Raw genomic sequence first — 20,363 nt, 5'->3', positions numbered from 1 at the left:
AGTAAGATAGTTGATCTGAAAGTCGTTTGGCACTGTATGAGTTAAGCTTTGTCTGCTACATTCTGCACCATTACAGTCTGCTTTGGATAGTTGCTCCAATATATCTTAAATTTATATATAAAAGTCCTTGTTTCTTTCATCAAGCGATTGAAGTATATACTCTTTTGTCACTGTGAACAAACTTGTTCCTAAAATGTGACCCACACAACATAATACTCTCTCATTGTCTCTCCTCTCAGCGCTCATGGCGTCAGTACTGCAGAGAGGAGCGGAGGAGGCAAGCGGCCACTGTGATCCAGGCTGTGTGGAGGGGCTACAGGCAGAGGGCAGAGTACCATCGCCACAAACAGGGCATCACCAAGATCCAGGCCCTGGTCAGAGGACACTCTGCACGCAGGAGGTAACGGGAACCCAGACACCCACTCATCTTTGGACTTGTTTGGACTTTTGAAAGTGTGTTCATAATGTTACAATGATAAGTACACATCATCTACATCTACTTACCCAATAGACAGAAATGTATTAGACTTGCTGTTCCAGGGGTCCTTGCGTTCTTGGCAAATGTAATGTAGTAACTATATCTCTACACTCTTACAGGTGCAATTCCATACGCGAGGAGAAACAGAGGAAGGCAGAGGAAGAAGAAGCTCGGAGGAGGGCAGAAGAGGAGGAGGAGGCGAGGAGGATAGCGGAGGAGGAGGCGAGGAGAAGAGAGGAGGAAGAGGCGGAGGCGAGGAGGAGAGCGGAGGAGGAGGCGGAGGCTCGGAGGAGAGCGGAGGAGGAAGAGGCAGCTAGGAGGAGAGCAGAGGAGGAGGAATCAGCAGCCAGGCTGGCCAGGGAAGCTGAGGAGGCCGCTAGGCTCGCCAGAGAAGCTGAAGAAGAGGCAGCAAGGAAGAAGAGGGAGATTGAAGAGAGATTAAAACTGGAGGAGGAGGAGCGGAAAGCAAGGGAGAAGGTGGTGGAGGAGGAGGCAGTTATTAATGTGGAGCCTCAAACCAGGGAGGACCCCGACATCGAGCTGATGACCGAGGAGACCCTGGATGAAAGCCAACAGGAGGAGGAGCATCGCCCAGCGGAAGACATTGGACAGGAGAAGGGGATGGCAGCCGCCGGCTCACAGCCCAGCGGAGACAGCAAGGAGGAGCCACTGGATGAGGAGGACGAAGGGCTGGGAGAGGAGGAAGGGGGCGGTGAATCTGCATCCCCCAGGTCTGACCTGGAGATCAACGGTACCCTGGCGGAGGCCGGACCTCAGCTAGACGACGACGACGAGGAAGAGGAGGAGAACCAGGAGTCACAGCAGGCCCAGGTCGAACAACCTGGTGCTGAGGTGACCTCTGAATTTGCCGGTCCAGAGAAAGGCTTGGACGGCCTGGCAGCTCCCCGCACCGCCCCGACTCCCTCCCAACATGAGCAGAAGAGACTACGAGCTCCACCGATCCACAAAGGCCCGAACTCCAGGAGCCAGGAGAAGAGAGAGCAGAGGAGACGCAGGGGACTGGAGCACAACCAGAGAGAAACAGAGCGAGCTGCGTCCACCCCTTCCTTGGCCGTTGGCAAGAACGGAACCTCCCCGCCGAAAGGCAAAGGTCAGGAGGCCCCCAAGCTAAAAGAGAGGGCTGACAGCAATGAGTTGGATTCGTACCACTTCTATGTGTGTCCGAGTAAGAATGACAAAAGTGGAAAGAAGGAGGCTAAAGCTTCTTCTCCTGCGGACACTTCCGCCCCTGTTCGTCCGTCTTCCTTGGCCCTGCAGCTGCCGGACTCTGTGCCAGAGAGGAACGGTCATGGGGAGGGTGTCGGGGTTGTGGCCCTGCAACGGCGTCCCGCGGGGATAAAGGAGAAGCCGGATAAGTGGAAAGGGGGGAAGAAGAGCGGCAGCCGACACTCTGAGAAAAGCAGCCCCTCTCCATCCCACGATGTGGAGTACAGGAGGAAGAAACATTCACAGTACGACCTTTCTTCTTTAAGGCAGTATCACAATTATCCTTCTTTATGGTTTCGTCTTTGAATAGAATCAGTTATTTATCGGAGTGTGACACTCCAATCTACAAGTTCACAGCTTGAACTTGTAGATCGGTTATTGTTGCAGAATGCTAGGGCTCAAGTGGTTAATAGATACAATATGGTAGCTCTCAGGTGACAAGACTACTGTGTATGTAACAATATCGTGTATGTGTTTTGTTTTGTGTAAATCTGCGTATCCCTGTCCACAGGAGTCGAGGAGCCTCATCATCAATAGACAGCTTATCTCCAGGTTCTGATGGAGCCAGTGCCATATCAACAGCAGAGGTAGTGTAACAAGACCATTAAAAATTTAGATGGAATCTTCAGTTGAAAATCTGAAAATCTGATTTGGTCGGTACTTGAACATGGCTCCTTTTAAAAGGTTTTTCTTCAAGACCAGTTATATTTATACAATATACATAATACATGTATTTTAGTTATTGTGTTATTATGTTGTCTACAGTAGAACCTTCATTCTGTGCGTGCTGTCTTGTGTGCTGCAGGTGCAGGCGGACAGCTATCCGGACAGCTCAAAGAGCGGCTCCATGAAAAGGAGACAACAAGATGGCCAGGACTCGGGTCATGCAACAACACCTGACAGGTACGGTATTGTACTGCACTGGACCAAGCTTCACACACTAGGGCTGTTGCATTGCTGCTCTATAGAGAGAGATAATGAAGGGATACTATATGATGGTGTGTGCGGCATGCGCCTATCACCATTACCATGGCCACTTGTCAACTATTACAAAAACAAATTGAATACGCACATAACTTGGTAGAGGTGCTGGGTTGAAAAATATCATGCAGAAAAAAGAATAAACGTCATCTCCTCCAACGCTTCGAACCAAGACTCTTCAACTTGCCAACTATTAAAATATAACTAATGTTTATTCATATTACTAGAAACTGTTGTGTTGGTACTATCTTTATTAGTTACAGCCAGTTAGAGAAGCCATGGCAACAACCTAGTAGAAACAAATAACCAGCTTATTCAGTCAGCTGATTATAGTCATGTCCTTTACCACAAGACATGCCTACTTTGGTGTGATACAAAAACATTGAAAGTTTACTTGAAATCAGTGTTGTTTTTAAGGATAGTTTTTAGCTATGTTAGCTTTTATAATGTTATTGAATCAAAAAACATGTTAAGACAATACTATTCTATTCTCATTGTCCATGATATACAACTCTAATAATTTGGTTTGGATATCTCTGTTCTAATCAAAAAATGTAAAATAAAATAAATAAAAAGTTGACTGTGCTGAAGTCCACTCTTATTCATTCAGTATTAGTACTAGTCACTGAGTTTTATTGAGTTTTATCTGTCCATATTAGGACAGATAAAGAGTGTAATCTACTGTGGCATTATAAGGGATACTCCCTCACATCACAGCATTCTGAGTCACATCTTAACCCACTTGGAGGTCTTGATGATGGGCTCATGGGAATAACTATTTGTCTTTTGTAATGAAACCGTCCCTGGCTCCCTCATGTGGTGCTCCGTACACTCTGCCATCACCATATATAGCTACACAGACCACTTTGTTGTGGGGAAGGACACGTTCGCGGAAATTCCCGATAACTGAATTAGCTCTGAATGGACTGGCTTGAACCCTAGAAATGGAATGCCTGAGGTTCACACATGGAGCCAACAGATTTATCAGGCAGAGGGATCAAGTACTTTGTTTTAATTTGCATTGTTGCTATAGTGATGGTATTGGAGCAGAGCTTGCCTGTGTGGCGCTTTTAAGTCGGAGTATTTATTTTGATTGTCTGTTTGCATCATAGACTGTCCATTATAAAATGATTTGGTCAAATCACGCAATCTTGATGTGTGGTATGATAACCATATACTATGGCTATGAAGTATGTCTTTGTACAGTTCTGTATTATACGACTCTGCGGATCAGAACATAACAATGGTGGTTTGGAGAGAGAAAAAAAGACGGTTGCAGAAATAATTATTGTATTGAAATTGTTATAAAAAACTGTTTTAATTGGAATATGTCTATGGTTTTCATGTTGACATAATTGGTAACCATTTTACTAAAGCAATAAGACACTTGAGTTCTAACTTTATGGTGGTTATTGGCACAGCTGCGGGACTGTGCTCCAGCACAGCCATGTCAATAACCACGATAAAGCACACCCTCCTTATTGCTTAATCACACCGTTTTGGCTCATTGCATTATTTTTACATAAAAAAATAAGAAGCATAGTAACTGTGCAAGAAAAGGAAATGAGCCTTTCGTTTAAATAAATAAAGTTCCAATAAGAACCAAAGCTTTAAGCTTGTAAAGTCACCAGCAGCACATAAAGAAGTAAAAACACAAAACTTACATAGAAAATAGTAAAAAAGAAATGGGGAAAGCCAGAAAAACATGACATTTTTAGGAATTGCATATCGGTACTTAATCAGATAAACTACTGTGTTGATGAGAAGTAATTTGTTTAATTGTTTCTTCAAGAATTATGACTTTAGTAACTGTAGGCCTCTATATTTGGTGAAATATTTGTAGTATAACAGAAAGGCAAACTGAAGTCATATCTTTTTGCCTTTGGGTGGGAGTGAATGTCAGAAGAAAAGAAAGAAATCAAACGTTAATGTCTATGCTTACATTTTGTACATTTAGGGGACCTAAGGAACGGTTGAGGTACATCTGAGTTTTACAGGGATTTGTTGGAACACAAAAAGCAGGACAACTCTTCAGAAAGCAGGATTTTGATTAACTGTGTGTGTTTGATGTTAACCGTGTTGTTGTGTTTGTGACCTGCAGGTCAGGTTTCCTCAGGAAGATTCTGAAGAAGCGCCCTCATAAGGAGGTACAGACTCCAGATGATGGGGATTTGACAATGGCTCAGTCTCTGGAAGAAGGTAATTAATACAGACTGGAATGGAAACCGTTACGGCTAATTTGTCGCTTGACCACTGACCGACTTGAAAACAAGACAGTCTAATAGCGGCTTTTGGTCTATGACGTCAGTATTAGTACGTCGGTACTACGGCATCAATAATCTCCATATTTGGGCAGTTTCAGTCCAGTATGTTGTTTTAAAAAGTTAATTGCAAAACGTATAAAACATATGTGATAAAGCAAATTGCAAGAGACGCTCCACATGAATGACCCATACAATGCCACACCGTAGAAATTGCATATTCTTTGTTGCACAAATTAAAACAATCTCTCTCAGCCTCTGTATAAACCTGATGCATAGTCAGAGGTTACTATGACGCAAGCAGTATATTTACGCTTGTGTGCCATCTATCCCGAAGACGTCAGGACTCGGGAGTGTTGAGCCCCATTGATACTCGGCATAGGTTAAGCATTACTCACGTCACGTGGAGCTGGGCCTTGAATGTTCAGTTCTTGGAGTGAAACGTGGAAAGAAAACACAGGTTTATTATTATTATAAAAATTCCAGGGGCTTAGCTAATCAAGCTGTTTGCTTTCTGGGTAAATAGTGTCCCGTGCTGGATCGGGCTCAATGCTAATAAAATAACTGTGAGCTCACAGTGCTGTTTGGACTACGCTGCTCATTCTACTTTACTTTCTGCTTTGGTTGGGAGAGGAGGCTGAGTGTTCATTTAACCACTTAAATCCTACATACCTTGTTGACCGCTGTACCCCAGGTGTCTATACCAGGCCACCTCCTTTTTTCCCTCTACACTAAATATCCCAACGTCTTGTGAACTTGTAGAACTGCTATTTTGCAGAATGTTCGCCCCAGAATAGGGACGCTGGTTAACCGTTCTGATATTGATATTATGATGTCATTATATCAGTGTATTTCAATTTGGCCTTTTGACTTTCAGCTTTCAGGAAGTATCAAAGCCTTTGTGATTTTCTCTCACTTCCTTTTCGGCCAAACATCAGGGCACGCGTCTCGTCCACATTCCCAGAGCCACGGGGAGCCTCCTGGTAAAGGTGTGAGCCGCAACCCAACCATAAAGATCAGCCGGGCGACGCGGGTCACCGAGCAGTGGAACGCCTCTTTGGACCGAGAGATCACCAACGCCAACGAGCTACGACACCTAGACGAGTTCCTGGGAAACCAGGTATTGAACAAGGACCGCATTATTATACTGTTTGTATATACACAGTAAAATCCTCAGTGTTAACTAAAAGGTCCATTTGGTTGGCTTGGGACTAGAGCAGAGTTTCTGTCTTGTTCCAGTAAACTACTCATCTTTTGATTGATGCATCTTTCTTTGCCCGTGCAGGTGAATGAGTTCCGCTCCAGAGGGAAGTCGTTGTCAGCCACAGAAGGCATCTTTGTTACAGCAACCATGCAGTTCAGAGAGACCATCAAGGGCATGTATTCTCTGCCAGTGAGTCCACACACACACACACACACACGCACGCACGCACGCACACACACACACACACAGCCTTTCTCTGTCACACTTTCTAACCTCCACTCCCTTTTATTCTTCCTCTCACTTAACTTGTCCCAGAAACCCACCACTGGCTACAAAGGCTTGATGAAAGGCTACCAGAACAAAGTGATCCATCTGGCAGGGGACTCTCAGAAAGTAGAGGTCCCGCTGGTGGTCAACCTGTTCCAGTCGGTGCTCGATGGATTCATCCGGGGAGAGATGAAGAAAGAAGAGATGAAGAAGGAAGAGGCTGAACCTGCCAAGGTAAAAATAAATAAATAACAGTGATTCATGTATGAATGAATCATTCATGTATGAATGAATCACTGAGGATTCATATATGAATTGAATATGCAAACATGGATGGAACGTGGCGTTGCCCAGCAAATGAAACTTCTCTATGGCTCTATCTTTGTAATGATGTGTATCACCCGTGTGTCTGTGATTGTGTGAGAGAGAGAGAGCACACAGTTGTGGGCGTTTTTTTGTTTGTTTTTGTTTAAAAAAGAAAATTACTCATCAGGATATCCTAAATATATTTGGGTATTTGTCATAACAAATGGCCAAAATCCATAATTAACGGTCTACATGACCTGGTAACTCTAAATGTGTTTTTTTATTATTAGCTATATAAATAAAATTTACTTGATTTGACTTGACTATTTATTTTTACTGTTTTTTATCTGTCTTTCAGCCTGCTAAAACCAGGAAGAATAGGAGAAAAAAGGATAAGAGTGTAAGTATTGCAGTGTTGCGCTTTGGCACCGCCATAGCAGCCCTGTTAGTTCCGCGTCTGTTTCTCTACCGTATGCGAGTTTGTTTCATAATTGATTGATTGACTGTGTGACAGATGGAGAGTCCAATGGACCATGAGTTCGCCAACTACCAGGTGAGCATCATGCAGTCCTGTGACCAGTGCACCTCCTACATCTGGGCCATGGAAAAGGCCTACATGTGCAGCGGTAAGTTCAAACACCCAAACAATGCTTTGCTTGCTTGTATTGCCTCAAGTATATCCAAATATTTTTGATCAATTCACGCATTTATTGAAAGCCTTTTGTCATTTTTCCTAGATTGCAAGATGGTGTGCCATAAGAAGTGCCTCTGCAAAATAGTCACCGACTGCAACACCTTCTGTGCCAAAAAGGTAGCTGTCCACTCTGGTTACATTTGCACAACTCTCAGAGTTAATGCTGCAGTTAGATTTATTTAAACCCAGGTCTCCCACTAAGGAGACAAAATGCCCTTCGAGCTTCAGGCAGCATTACTCTACCAGTAGGTGCCCTACCTGACACCAGGGGCTAACTGATTCAAAGGCAGAGTAGGGGGGACCACCTCCATTCCTCCAACCACTGTAGATTTGCTGGTTATATTGATTTAACATACTCTACCTTGGTTAAAATAACATTTTAGGTACAGTGTTTTTGATAAGCATACATTTTGTGCTGGCTTTGTTTGGGTGGTTATTATTTCTTGTAAAGAAGATTTATTTGTTTCCCTGGCACGAGTGGGAAATACATATATAAACAAATATCTGTATCAGTGTCAGTTATCGGATAAATTGTTATTTTAAACATCGGTATCGGCCAAGAATGTCCATATCGGTGCAGCCCTTGTCGGGATGAATGTTATTTGATTAATCACTGTTGGGTGTGTCCGAAAAACGATCAAACAACAAATCTACCCGGGACGGAGATGCGAGAGACTGGGAAAGCGCTGGTTGCTCTCAAGTTATACAATGAAACACACAACGGCCGCTTGACAAGGACTACTGCAACATAGGACAACTGTTACTTAACTGGAACAATAGTTGTACTGACTTTGACCTCTAAGGACTTTTTTGACCCTTTATGTATATATTCTTCTTTTTATTGTGCCTTGCTCTTTTTACTGTACACAACAGTACAGTACTTACCTGTAAATTTGTAAACCTTAAACTGCTGTGCTTCCTCTTAGCAACTGATTTTCCTCCTTGGGATAATAAAAGGTATCTATCTATCCAACAGAGTGATGAGGACTCTGGCGCCCAGCACTTTGGGGTGCGTCTGTGCCGCTTGACCAGCGATAAGAACCCCGTTCCCATGGTGCTGCAGATGTTGCTGGAGCACATCGAGATGAGTGGCCTTTACACCGAGGGCATCTACCGCAAGTCTGGCTCTGCCAATCGCATGAAGGAGCTGCACCAGCTTCTGGAGACGGGTCAGTCCTAGACTCCTAGCCAAGTTGTATTCACTGATAAAATACTCTTACTGACTGACTGTTACTCCTACTTGGACATTTGGTTTCCCAACAGCAATGACACTAGGGGGTGGCAATCGCCCCCCCTAGTGTTCACATTTAGTAACCTCAAATTCAGTGTTATGAATGTTGACTCCAATCTGAACTGTTTTTGATATCCATCATCTGATTTACTGTAATCGCAATCGATGCCCTTCCATTTACATGTGTCACGTGTTATAATTTACATACAGTAAGCATTTTATTGTATGCAAACATTATTTATGAACCACTTTCAACTTGGCATCCCAATTTTGTGAATGTCATCATGGTCACCATTTTCAAACATTTTCTCTTTTCGCCCCCAAATAAATACTGAGCCTGTAGATCATGTTTTTTGCAACTTTAGAAACGAGGCTTAAAGGAGTAGTTCACCCCCAAAATGACTTTTTTTCTATTGATTACTCCATGGAGACTTGAGTTCAATAGTTTAGTTTTTTGTCACATTCATAAGACAAAAATGTGATTACAATGAATTTACCCCCATTGATTCCCAATGGGGTCCCAAATGCATTTGGGTCCCCATCCGGAATCAATGGGGGTAACTTTACTATAATCACATTTTTCTCTTAGGAATGTGACAATGACAAAATATTATTGAACTCGAGTCTCAATGGCATGAGTAATCAATAGAAAAAAAGGTAATTTTGCGGGTGAACTACTAAGTGGTAACATATTTTTGTCACCCTCTGAAATTGCGCCTCTGAAGTTATTTCAGTCCAGAGAACCTGGTTGGCTGTTTGTTAATTTTGCATGGATGTTGTGTTGTTTGTAGACCCTCACATGGTGTGTCTGGAGGACTACCCCATCCACACAGTGACAGGGCTGGTCAAACAGTGGCTGAGGGAGCTGCCTGACCCCCTCATGACCTTCACTCATTACAATGACTTCCTGCGAGCTGTGGGTAAGGACGCCAGTCCCCACTAGGGGGCATTGTTTAACAATTTAAATTATAAACTGGGCTCCGACCTTGACAAGAAGTGCACTTCTTGTCTTTGTACAGTTTATGCTTATAATGCTGATGAAATCGTTTCATTGACCAACCCAACATTTGGAATGAACTTGGTTTTGACTATCCTCCGATCCTACTGTTGTAGGCTGACTGATATACAGTGCCCCTCTCATATCCACTGACTATAGTCTGTAATTATATCCATTCATTGGTTATAAATGTATATTCATGCATATATTCACTGGTGCCATTGTGTCAATGGCTAGGGTCCTTTTTATTTTATTGTTATTCACGCTTACTGTTATTACGACACCTGAATTGTCCCCACAGGGATCCATAAAGGTCTGTCTGTCTTAATCGGTCTTATCTGTTTATTGTTTGTACAAATATGATTGATTGTTAGTGCCAGTAAGTGACTCATTATTCCATCATTTCCTCCTACGTAGAGCTTCCAGAGAAGCAGGAACAGCTCCACGCCGTCTACAAGATCCTGGAAGAGCTCCCCACAGCCAACTTCAACACACTGGAGAGACTGGTGTTCCATCTAGTCAAGTAAACCTCTCACTTAACCCTCAACAGCACTGTTCCCAAACAGTGGGTCGGGACCCATTTGTGGGTCACAGACCAATTTGTATGGGTCACGACTCGATGACATTTAAATTTTTATTGATTTATTATCATTAATATATATCTATATATATATATATATATATATATAATATACACATTTTAAAACAAACACATAAAGAATTCCATAAATATAATGAAATATAATTGAGTAAAATAGCCGATCTACAAGCTCGCAACGCGGCATGAAGCACCACGTTGTCTGCTTGTAGATCTGCTATTTTCACTAGTTTGGGTCGCGGACAAATGTCTAATCTCTCTTTCGGGTCTCGACCTGTAAAAGTCTGAATATCTCTGTTGAGTCAACAGAGATATTCGGTCAACAATGCTCGTACTGTACACTGCACTTGTTGGTGGAGAATAATAAAAATCATCAACATAACGGGCACTCGGGTCACATTTAATCTGAACTCCGGTTGTGGTGTGATTTGTTATCTTGCAGAGTGGCAAAGTATGAGGGTAAGAACCGCATGTCTTCCAACTCACTGGCCATAGTGTTTGCTCCTTGTATCCTGCGATGTCCGGACAGCGCAGACCCCCTGATGAGCATGAAGGATGTGGCCAAGACCACCATGTAAGACTGGGCTGGGTACACTGTAGTTCATAGACCACCATGTAAGACTGGGCTGGGTACACTGTAGTTCATAGACCACCATGTAAGACTGGGCTGGGTACACTGTAGTTCATAGACCACCATGTAAGACTGGGCTGGGTACACTGTAGTTCATAGACCACCATGTAAGACTGGCCTGGGTACACTGTAGTTCATAGACCACCATGTAAGACTGGGCTGGGCTGGGTACACTGTAGTTCAAGACCAGGGACGCACAGAGAATGTCAGAGAGGCAGGGGCTGAAATTTCTAAAAGGGCGTTTGGTGAAAATATAGAATAGCAGACCTCCAAGCTCACAATTTGTCACGATGCGACGCGTTGTGAGCTGGGGGTCGGTTATTTTCGGTACTTGATACCACACTATTGATTGATTTTGATTGAAGACTTTATTAGAAGTTTGCATAGGAAAAGGTACAGTTTCATGACGGTACAGTTCACTGGTACAAGGTCTACTAAAAGGAGATCCATGAAAAGACTAAGCTTATTTCCACAGGAAACCATTAAAGTATCTCATATAACATTGAATGACAGACAAATAGAACACAGTACTATGCAGTAGATATGTAAAGAAAAAGAAAAAAGAAAACAGTAAGTCTAAACAAACAGTAAGTATATACAAAGAAGGGGCAGGGGAACTAAACTAATAATCAAGTGAATACTGGATATGTGGCATACAGCATGGATTTCTACACAGAGAGGGCAATTCTTTCAACATAAGATGCTGCATTCAATTTCAGGAGAGTTTGGACAAGGCAATTCTCTTGAATGCTGCCTTCAGGTATGGCATGGAAAGAGGGCATTTGCATTTCTTTCACCATAGTAAAAACTGCATTCATGGTCTGGAGAGGACACTTTAGAGACAAGAAAAAGCCCCCCTTGATGTCTATGTGTTCACGTGCCTGTTCAAGACCACCATGTAAGACTGTCCTGGCTGAGTGTAGTGTAGTTATTAACCCGGGGTTGCAAAAACCCATGGATATTGTATTCCCAGGACATTTGTAGTAATAGTTTAAGATCATAGATGTAGTCCTAGGCTTTTTGTTGTTGTTGCTTACATTAGTTTTTTTTTCTTTTGCCCTTTGAAGATATATAAACGTGTAATTTTCAAAATGTAATTAACCAAATTCTGTCGTTCCACTGAGATTGTCTATGTATATATTTTTTGTATTGTCGTGTTCACTTCGCTAACGTTGCCTCTGACTCTGTGTGTAGGTGTGTGGAGATGGTGATCAAAGAACAGACCAGACTCTACAATGAGAGGATGGAGGAGATCGAACAACTGGAGTACGCAGAGACCCTGGCTGTCAACCAGCTCAAACTCAAGAGACAGAACACGGTGAGGGATAACGGCCTCCACCTGCTCCCAGTTCAGCCTCAGCTCACATAATGCAATTTCTACCCATTTAGGCCTGAACACAAATCGGTGTCACTTGAACCACTTTAACATTATTTTTTGCTTTAACTATTGAAAAATAGCAGATATACAAACTCAGAGCGCGACACCGAGTGCCGCATTGCGAGCTTGTAGATCTGCTATTTTTGAAGTCTTTGAATATTTTTTCCCCCCGATTCCATAAATGTCTTCTAAATCCTTCTTCTAAATCAGTGGTGCTTGAACTTTTTCATGTCAAGGACCCCCAAAATTACATGCATTTGGCCACGGATCCCCATCTAAAAATATGTTGTTCCAGGGACCACCCAGAAGCAAATATTTGAGTTACAAATGTTCGCTTTTAAAAATATATATTCAAAGACTTGCAAAAGAAAATCGTGATTTAAAAGAAATAGCAGATCTACAAGCTTGCAGCGCAGCACTCGGTGCCGTGCTGTGAGCTTGTATATCTGCTATTTTTCAATAGTTAAAGCATTCAATAATTCTAGGCCTAAATGGGTAAAAAAAAAATACATAACTGATTTCTTACGCCATACCCCTAATTATCTCTTGACCAGTCATCCTCAGATTGTTGTAAAATCAGATTCCAAGTGTCAAATAGCAACTGTGCCTCCAGACAGTCACATGGATGGGTAACATGGGCAAATGTTCCTTGTCTCTCTTTAGCACTACTGGCAGTTACCTCTCAGGTTATCAGCTCCTTACAAAGGAGTGGTGGTATGTATCATTCATGCATCAAGTTCTCCTGGTAGTACCAGTAGCTGCAGTAGTAGATGTAGTGGTAGCGTGCCCTGCAGAATGGTTATGCATGGCATGTAGATGTGGGTGACTTGTGACCTCACTTCAATGATCTGCTCTATAATTCCTATAACTCTTTTCTTACTAACCTGGTAGTGCATTGCATGACTGTATTGTGTTAGCTTGGTTCCATTTGTGATGTGACGGTTCTCTCCTGTTATCCCTGGCGCATTTCCGAAATAAGGTCCATTCCTTTTTATTTTCCTTTTGAGTGACCATTCCCTGTGAACAGCATAACTTTCAAAGTAGTATAGTAGTACAATAGAAATTAAATTGTGAAACAATGTTTCATGTTTTGCCAAAACGGCATTTATGGAAAGGCAAATGCCTTGAAAGTTATGGTATTTACAAAGGAGTGTTTCCTCATTGAAATGTTTATTTTTCTATTTTTTTATTGTTGTGATGGGTCGCCTCTACTATTATCTCAGTCCTCTAAATGTATTTTTTATAAAGACCCAAAGCTCCCAGGAGGTGCGTCCGTCCTCTCACAAGTACAGTAGGGTTTCTTAAAACTGTGGAAGTCTGTGCACGAGGTTTGTTTGCGACACTGTATGCATTTCTACCCCTACCTAATAACTTTCTGTTGAAAGTTATTGCATCTCACCGAAGGCGTGCAAAATGTGTTATGCTGCGGTCGGTTGCATGACTCCACACAGGCACCATCCACCCTCCTGTCCTTTCCACTTTTCATTCACTAACCAAGGTGGTTTAGAATTCACATGTGGGTCAAAATCACGTTTTTATTCTTTTCCGAGGAGCGGACATAATGTTCTTTACTTGTTACTGGCCCTGTATGGTTTGACAAGTAATCAGTACGTTCTGTAAAGAAAACAAATAGCCATTTTGGCCCCGTTCTTTGGTAGACTTGGTTGCTTGAGGCGTTGGTGTGTGATGGCGTGTCTGTCTGCAGGTTCACGAGAAGGCCAGTTCTGAGCTGAGCCCGGTCCCTGAGAATGAGCCGCTGGACTCCGACACAGAGACAGAGACTGAGAAGAACCTAATGGCCCGCATTAAGTCCATCAAGCAGGAGAAGTAAGAATGCATTCTTCATCATTGTGATGTCGTGTGGTTTTAACTCTGTTGTCATTACGTTAGAACAGTGGTTCTCAAAGTGGAGTCCAGGGACTCTGTGGGTTCCTTTAAGGGGGTCTAAATTGACCCCTACAAGTCTGTAACTCTGACAGTGTACAAATGGAACCAAATTAACCCGTTAGTACACTGTCAGAGTTACGGGGCCCCAAGGGGTACACTGTCAGAGTTACGGGGAGAACGTGACATTTTAAAGTTTGAGAACCACTGCATTAGAATCTCTCTCTCTTTCTCCTTTCTCGTCTTTCATGAGCTTGTTGTACACATGTGTCATTGACGTGAGCGTCGTCCTCTTCCTTCCAGAAAAGACCTGGCGTCTACTCAAATTGACCGATACAAGTCTGTAACTCTGACTGTACAAATGGAACCAGGTTCATTTGGTTCCATTTGTACACTGTCAGAGTTAACCCTTTCCAAGCCACGGGGAGCCCCTTAATATTAAAACCGGAATATACCGGACATCTGAGCAAGGGTGTCTCAGCCGCGCCGTCTTTTACCGTACTGGGTCATTAAAAAAACGAACCGAACCAAAACCGAAAAAAAAAAGATTTTTATCCGAAAATCGGCGATCGTCTAACCTTCCCTAGTCACTGCTCGTCCATCGATAGCTCATGGCTGCTTTGACATGAAGCAGAAGTGACGTGAGTTCCATTCCTTCTTTAAGCTTCCTTGCTGTCGTCCGTTTACTGTTTATACACCAGTGCTTCTACAGCAGCAGTGCTGCGGGCTATGCGAGCGAAACTTTTTATTTCTACTCTTGAGTCACACGTGGATTATTTGAGGCGACATTTACGTGAACGGATCGCGCACGCGAAACGCACGGGGACACGAAGCGTCGGCCGAATCCCCCACTCTTAAGCCAATGCAGATTGAGAATTTCACAGGGAACTGTGGTGAGTAAAACAACAGGGGATCGCGGTATGATAATGGGGGATGAAGACCACGTGATATAGCGCTGGATGTCTGGTAAAATGAATGCGGTTCAGATCATAATATAATAATAGAAATTTCACGGCTAATCTACCAACAACCATTCTATTTCGGCTGGCAAACTGTTAAGGGGAGACCTTGACATTTGAAGGTTTGAGAAACACTGCATTAGAATCGGTCTCTGTCCTTTTCCTTTCTTGTCTTTCATGTTGTACACACATTTCTCTGACATGAGTGTCCTCCCCTCCCTTCCAGAGAGGACCTGGCGTGCCGCCTGCCAGAGCTGGAGCAGCCCGGTTCAGACCAGGAGAACCTGGACTCTGAGGCCTCGTTGAGCTCTGAGAGCCTCCTGGACGAACAGCAGCGCTTCTCTGCTTCCCACGGCTCAGAGCCTGAAGGTCGGTGTTAAGTTACAGTCTGGCCTTGTGGCTTCCTTCTTACCTGTTTCTCTCACTCATCTGTGGGTTTCTGATCGGTCCACGGGGCCCCTGGCTTTGGCCCTTACTGTCTTTTGTGGTGCAGGTCTGGACCAGTGATGGTGATGGTGGCGGTGCCGTCTGCTCTGTAGAAAAGCAGGTTGGAGCAACAGTAGCCCTGTGTGTGTGTGTATGCGTGCATGCTTGCTTGCGTGCTTCTCTGTATCATTGGTGAAGGCATGTACTGTATATCTCTGCTGCCGGGCCAAAACCTCCCAACTCCAAACTGTTAATTTTCGGGAAAATGAGCTCAAGAGGAGTAAGGAGGTTTTGACCGAAGGGCTTTTTACTACTTTTCATTTGTTCAATATTATTCTAACCAACACTCAGCTGTAAAGGGTGTTCAATAGCCCTGATTTATGCCAAAAAATCTAAAACCTCACAAATGGAGTTAAGAGGTTTTGGCCAGACAGTGACGATATGCAGTATGCATGTATTGCAAAGTAGCATGCTCTCAAGGGGGCACGGTGGCGCAGTACAGTAGGTAGCGCTGTCGTTTCACAGCTAGAAGGTCCTGGGTTCGATTCCAGCTGTGGGCACTGGGGGCGTGTTCTCTCCTCCGCGTCATCAGTGCCCACACCCTAGGTGGGGTTGGCAAAAGGGCCTTTCTGTGTGACGTTTGCATGTTCTCGCCGTGTCCCCTAGGGTAGTAATGCAATCCTGGTCTCTATACTGTCTCCCCCTGGCCAGCCTGATGGAGGGGAAAGGAACTGGTTGGAATAACGTGTTCCTTCCACGTGCTACGTCCAACCGGGGAAACTCCCCCCTGTCAGGTGAAAAGAAGCGACTTGGACTCCTCATGCATAGAAGGAAGCATGAGGTCAGTCAGCTCTCCCCAGGTTGGCAGAGGGAGTTTAGCGCCCAGGATGACATTAGACAATTGACACTGGGTGAAAAAAGTGGGTTACAAAAATCGTGGGATAAGAATTTTGATAAGAAAAAAAGCATACTCAAAGTTAATTAATTGAGCATTTTGGCACACGAAAACCAAAGTTTATGCATTGTTCACATTCTCAAGTGTTAAATGCTTAAAGCCAAATATTTTGCATGTGTTTTTGTTAAGGATAGAAGCCTTAGCTATGGTTTAGACTCGGTATAAACAATAGCTTGCTATGCTATCCTTAAAAAGACATGTTCCGCACTTAACCCGGCACCCACTGTTGATGTGCATCCTTCACTAATGTTAGTTAACATGATACTCCATGACACCATGAGACCATTACTAACCCTTTCAGGATGGCTGTGTTTGACCTTAAAAGGTATCTGGGAAATGATGTTACTCCTAGGAATGGGACAATATGAACATTTCATATCATTATTAATGTGACAAAATAAATCGCGATTTATGATATTATCGTAATAATCAAAATATCCTGGGGCGGAACATTTGCCAAAAAATAGCCGTGTTGCGAATTTTTTGGCAAAGACATTTGATAGAGTTAAAAAAAAGTACGTATATTATACGTTTTCTAACCTTTTACCAATTATAGAGGGTTTAAGCGGTACCGGATATGCAGCTCGGTAAATAAAAGGTGAATTGATCCCAGGACGATATCAAGATAAATTAAATCTCCATGATACGATTATCCTGAGTGTTTTTTATCACGATAAACGGTCGTATTGTCCCATCCCTAGTTACTCCTTGACTCTCTCTCTCTCTCTCTCTCTCTCTCTCTCTCTCTCTCTCTCTCTCTCTCTCTCTCTCTCTCTCTCTCTCTCTGTCTCTCTCTCTCTCAGGGCGAGGTAGCCCCCTGAAGAGATCAAAGCCAGCCTGCCCTCCCAAACTATCAGCCCTGCCCGTGCTGCGAGTCAAAGCCCCTGGCGGGTACTCCTTCGTGCCAAGCCTCAGCCACGCTAGCTCTTCCTCCTCCGTGTGCAGCTCCGCCTCCTCCACCTCGGTGTCCTCCTCCGCGTCGTCCTCCTCCTCCAGGCACCCGCTGCAGCGGCGGAACCCCATCATCCCTGGCACGGTGAAGCTCCCTCCCGGCGTCCACTGCCAGCCTGGAGCTCCGGGCCGCGCAGCCCAGGCTCTGACTCCTCCTTCTGGAAACCACCATCGCTCGTCATTCAAGTTCATCAGGAAGAGAGAGCAACCGAGCCGCCGCAGAGACGGAGACGTCACCCAGTCCCTGTACTTCGACAACAACGCGGACCCATTGTTGTCTTACTCCTCCTGCCCCCCCTCCGTTTCCTCCTCGTCCTCCTCCTTTACAACGGTTACCTCCCCTCCTCAGCCCCAGCTCACCAAAATACTAGCCTCCTCCTCCAGAACGGGCCATAGACGTTTCTCTGACCCGGACATCCCGTATATGGATGATTAGGACTGATTCGGGGCAAGAAGGCTCCACATTATACGGAGCAGTGGTTCTCAATCTTTTAAATTCCAAGGTCTTCCCTTAACTCTGACAGTATACAAATTTAACCAAATTAACTCTAACGGCTCTATTTGGTTCCATTCGTATAATGTCAGAGTTGCAGACTTGTAAGGGTCAATTTAGACCCCCCCCTAAAGGAACCTAGAGAGTCCCTGGAATCCACTTTGAGAACCACTGATATAGAGAATGACAGGCATAGAAGAACACCCTTTGCATTAAAAAAAACAGCAATAGCACCGAATCCGAAGGCATGACTCTAGAGATATCATATGTGACAATAAAACTAGGTTTTAGGTCAACCAGGAGAGGAGAGGAACTGGGAAATACAGAGGAGGATACTCACCCATGGAACAGAATTAATCGATTGACATACGTTACAAAGATGGGTAATATCTATGGCCAGGGGCGTCACAAGGGGTAGGAAAGTTGGACTGAGTTACCAGGGCCCAAGGTGGAGGGGCCCTAGTAACTTTAGCTATTGAAAAATAGCAGATATACAAGCTCACAGCGTGGCACCGAGTGCCGCGCTGCGAGCTTGTAGATCTGCTATTTTTAAAAAGTTGTGAAAATGTGCGCAAATCTTTGAATATATGTGTTTTTTTAGTGGACATTTGTAACAAAAATGTTGCTTCTGGGGGGTCCCTGGAACTAAATATTTTGAGATGGGGGGGGTCCTTCACATGAAAAAGTTTGAGCATCACTGACATGGAAACATAGGTTTCTTGGCACACATTTTCACGATTTTTCAAAAATAGCAGATCTACAAGCTCGCAGCGTGGCACTCGGTGCCGCGCTGTGAGCTTGTATATCTGCTGTTTTTCAATAGTTAACATTCATGGGGGGCCCGCAGTGAATCCTCGTACCCAGGGCCCAGAATTTGGTGTGACGCCCCTGTCTATGGCGGGGCAACAGGGGAGAGGCAAAATGGAGACTGTTACAGTTACGGTTGTCTTGGGGGGGCTGATAAAGGAACTGTACATTTTGTTGAAACTCTCGTTGACCTATGACAATGAACGTAACAGACAGGATGTCGCCATGCACTTTTTCTATCGTTGTTAATATATTGAGGTTGCTATTGATATAACAAAATCATTTGTCTGTTTTGGACAGCCTCACCTGATGGACCATTGTTTTTTTGTTTAGTTTCTCTGCTCTTTTTCTGCCCTTTATTTTTTATTTTTTACACGTAATTTCATGGAAATATTGCAGGCTATGATTGCACCTTTTCCATTCCATATAGTTCTCCAAAAGAGCAAGCCAAACGAGTGTGCTCTGTTAATTAGTGCCTTGATTTTTGTATCGTAAGCTGTCAGTGTACAAACTCAATGGGTCCTTTTACCTGTATCTCTATGGAGCCCGGGGGCTAGGAGAGTACCTTTGTATGATACTTTTTGTGTTTATTGTGCTGAACCAACTCAAAATATGTGTTTGAACCCAACAAGGACTTGACCCACTCGCACACACAAGCACACATTGTGAATGTCGAACTGGTGCCTTGGTCAACGGCCTCATTCCTTCACCTTTGACCCGTAGCACAATAACAGTATACGAAGGAACCAGGGGCGTCACAAGGGGGGGGAGAAGTGGGACTGAGTTACTAGGGCCCAAGGTGGAGGAGGCCATTTGTAACTAAAATTTTGCTTCTGGGTGGTCCCTGGAACTAAATATTTTGAGATGGGGGTCCGTGGCCAAATACATGTAATTTTGGGGGTCCTTCACATGAAAAAGTTTCAGCACCACTGACATAAACATAGAAGGAGAAGTATTGAAATATTCAAAGACTTGCACAAATGTTCATGATTTTTCAAAAATAGCAGATCTACAAGCTTGCAGCACGGCACTCAGCGCTCGCTGTGAGCTTGTATATTTGCTATTTTTCAATAGTTGGCAAGCACAAAATAATGCGTAATAATGTGTTCCCATTCTAAGAAGATTCATGGGGGGCCCGCAGTGAATACTTGTACCCAGGGCCCAGAATTTGGTGTGACACCCCTGGAAGGAACCACGCTGAACCGATTTTCACTTGGCAAAGGGAAATGGGAGCAGCACACTGCACTTTTCCTGCAGAACAACGACGAAACACCAACCCCAGCTATGATACCAGGGCTGTGCCATGATGTCTTTGAAGCTCAAAAATGTCTCGACTGTTCTCATAAATACAAACACGGCTTCTCTTTAAGGCTGTTTTATACTCAACAGGCAAAAATAACGGATTCTGAAATGGGGAAAAAGACAATTTTCTTAGGAGCATTTAGCTGTACAGTACCTGCCAGTCAATGGCATGCCCTAATATGTGGGACTTGTCGGAACATGGCTTAGGCCCACTGTGTATGATGATGTAATACTAATGTTTCTCTCTTGACTGCTGATCGGATGCTGTTTGTCTGTCTGTATGATAAGGAAAGTGATGTGTTGATGTGAACAGGGAGTGAATGGTGTGAGTTA

The 20,363-nt window shown here is 43.9% G+C and overlaps 1 protein-coding gene across 1 annotated transcript in view; it reads left to right on the top strand.

The window, feature by feature from the left end:
• The window catches only part of LOC308291858 (myosin IXB), a 107,984-nt gene extending 87,621 nt beyond the window's left edge, over positions 1–20,363 (top strand). Inside the window, 20 exon segments of the mRNA XM_080733989.1 lie at positions 240–400; positions 598–1,950; positions 2,217–2,292; positions 2,511–2,608; positions 4,788–4,885; positions 5,886–6,067; positions 6,233–6,340; positions 6,467–6,652; positions 7,083–7,124; positions 7,239–7,350; positions 7,462–7,535; positions 8,395–8,587; positions 9,441–9,569; positions 10,064–10,169; positions 10,687–10,818; positions 12,070–12,193; positions 12,917–12,967; positions 13,959–14,080; positions 15,323–15,465; positions 17,281–20,363. Of these exon segments, the coding sequence (XP_080590115.1) occupies positions 240–400; positions 598–1,950; positions 2,217–2,292; positions 2,511–2,608; positions 4,788–4,885; positions 5,886–6,067; positions 6,233–6,340; positions 6,467–6,652; positions 7,083–7,124; positions 7,239–7,350; positions 7,462–7,535; positions 8,395–8,587; positions 9,441–9,569; positions 10,064–10,169; positions 10,687–10,818; positions 12,070–12,193; positions 12,917–12,967; positions 13,959–14,080; positions 15,323–15,465; positions 17,281–17,864 (4,074 nt within the window). The 3' untranslated portion in view covers positions 17,865–20,363.

The sequence above is a fragment of the Nannobrachium achirus genome, assembly GCF_963921795.1.
Source record: "Nannobrachium achirus genome assembly, chromosome: 1".
NCBI lineage: Eukaryota > Metazoa > Chordata > Actinopteri > Myctophiformes > Myctophidae > Nannobrachium > Nannobrachium achirus.
The sequence above is the reverse complement of the archived record's forward strand: the minus strand, read 5'-3'. Positions and strand labels throughout refer to the sequence as shown.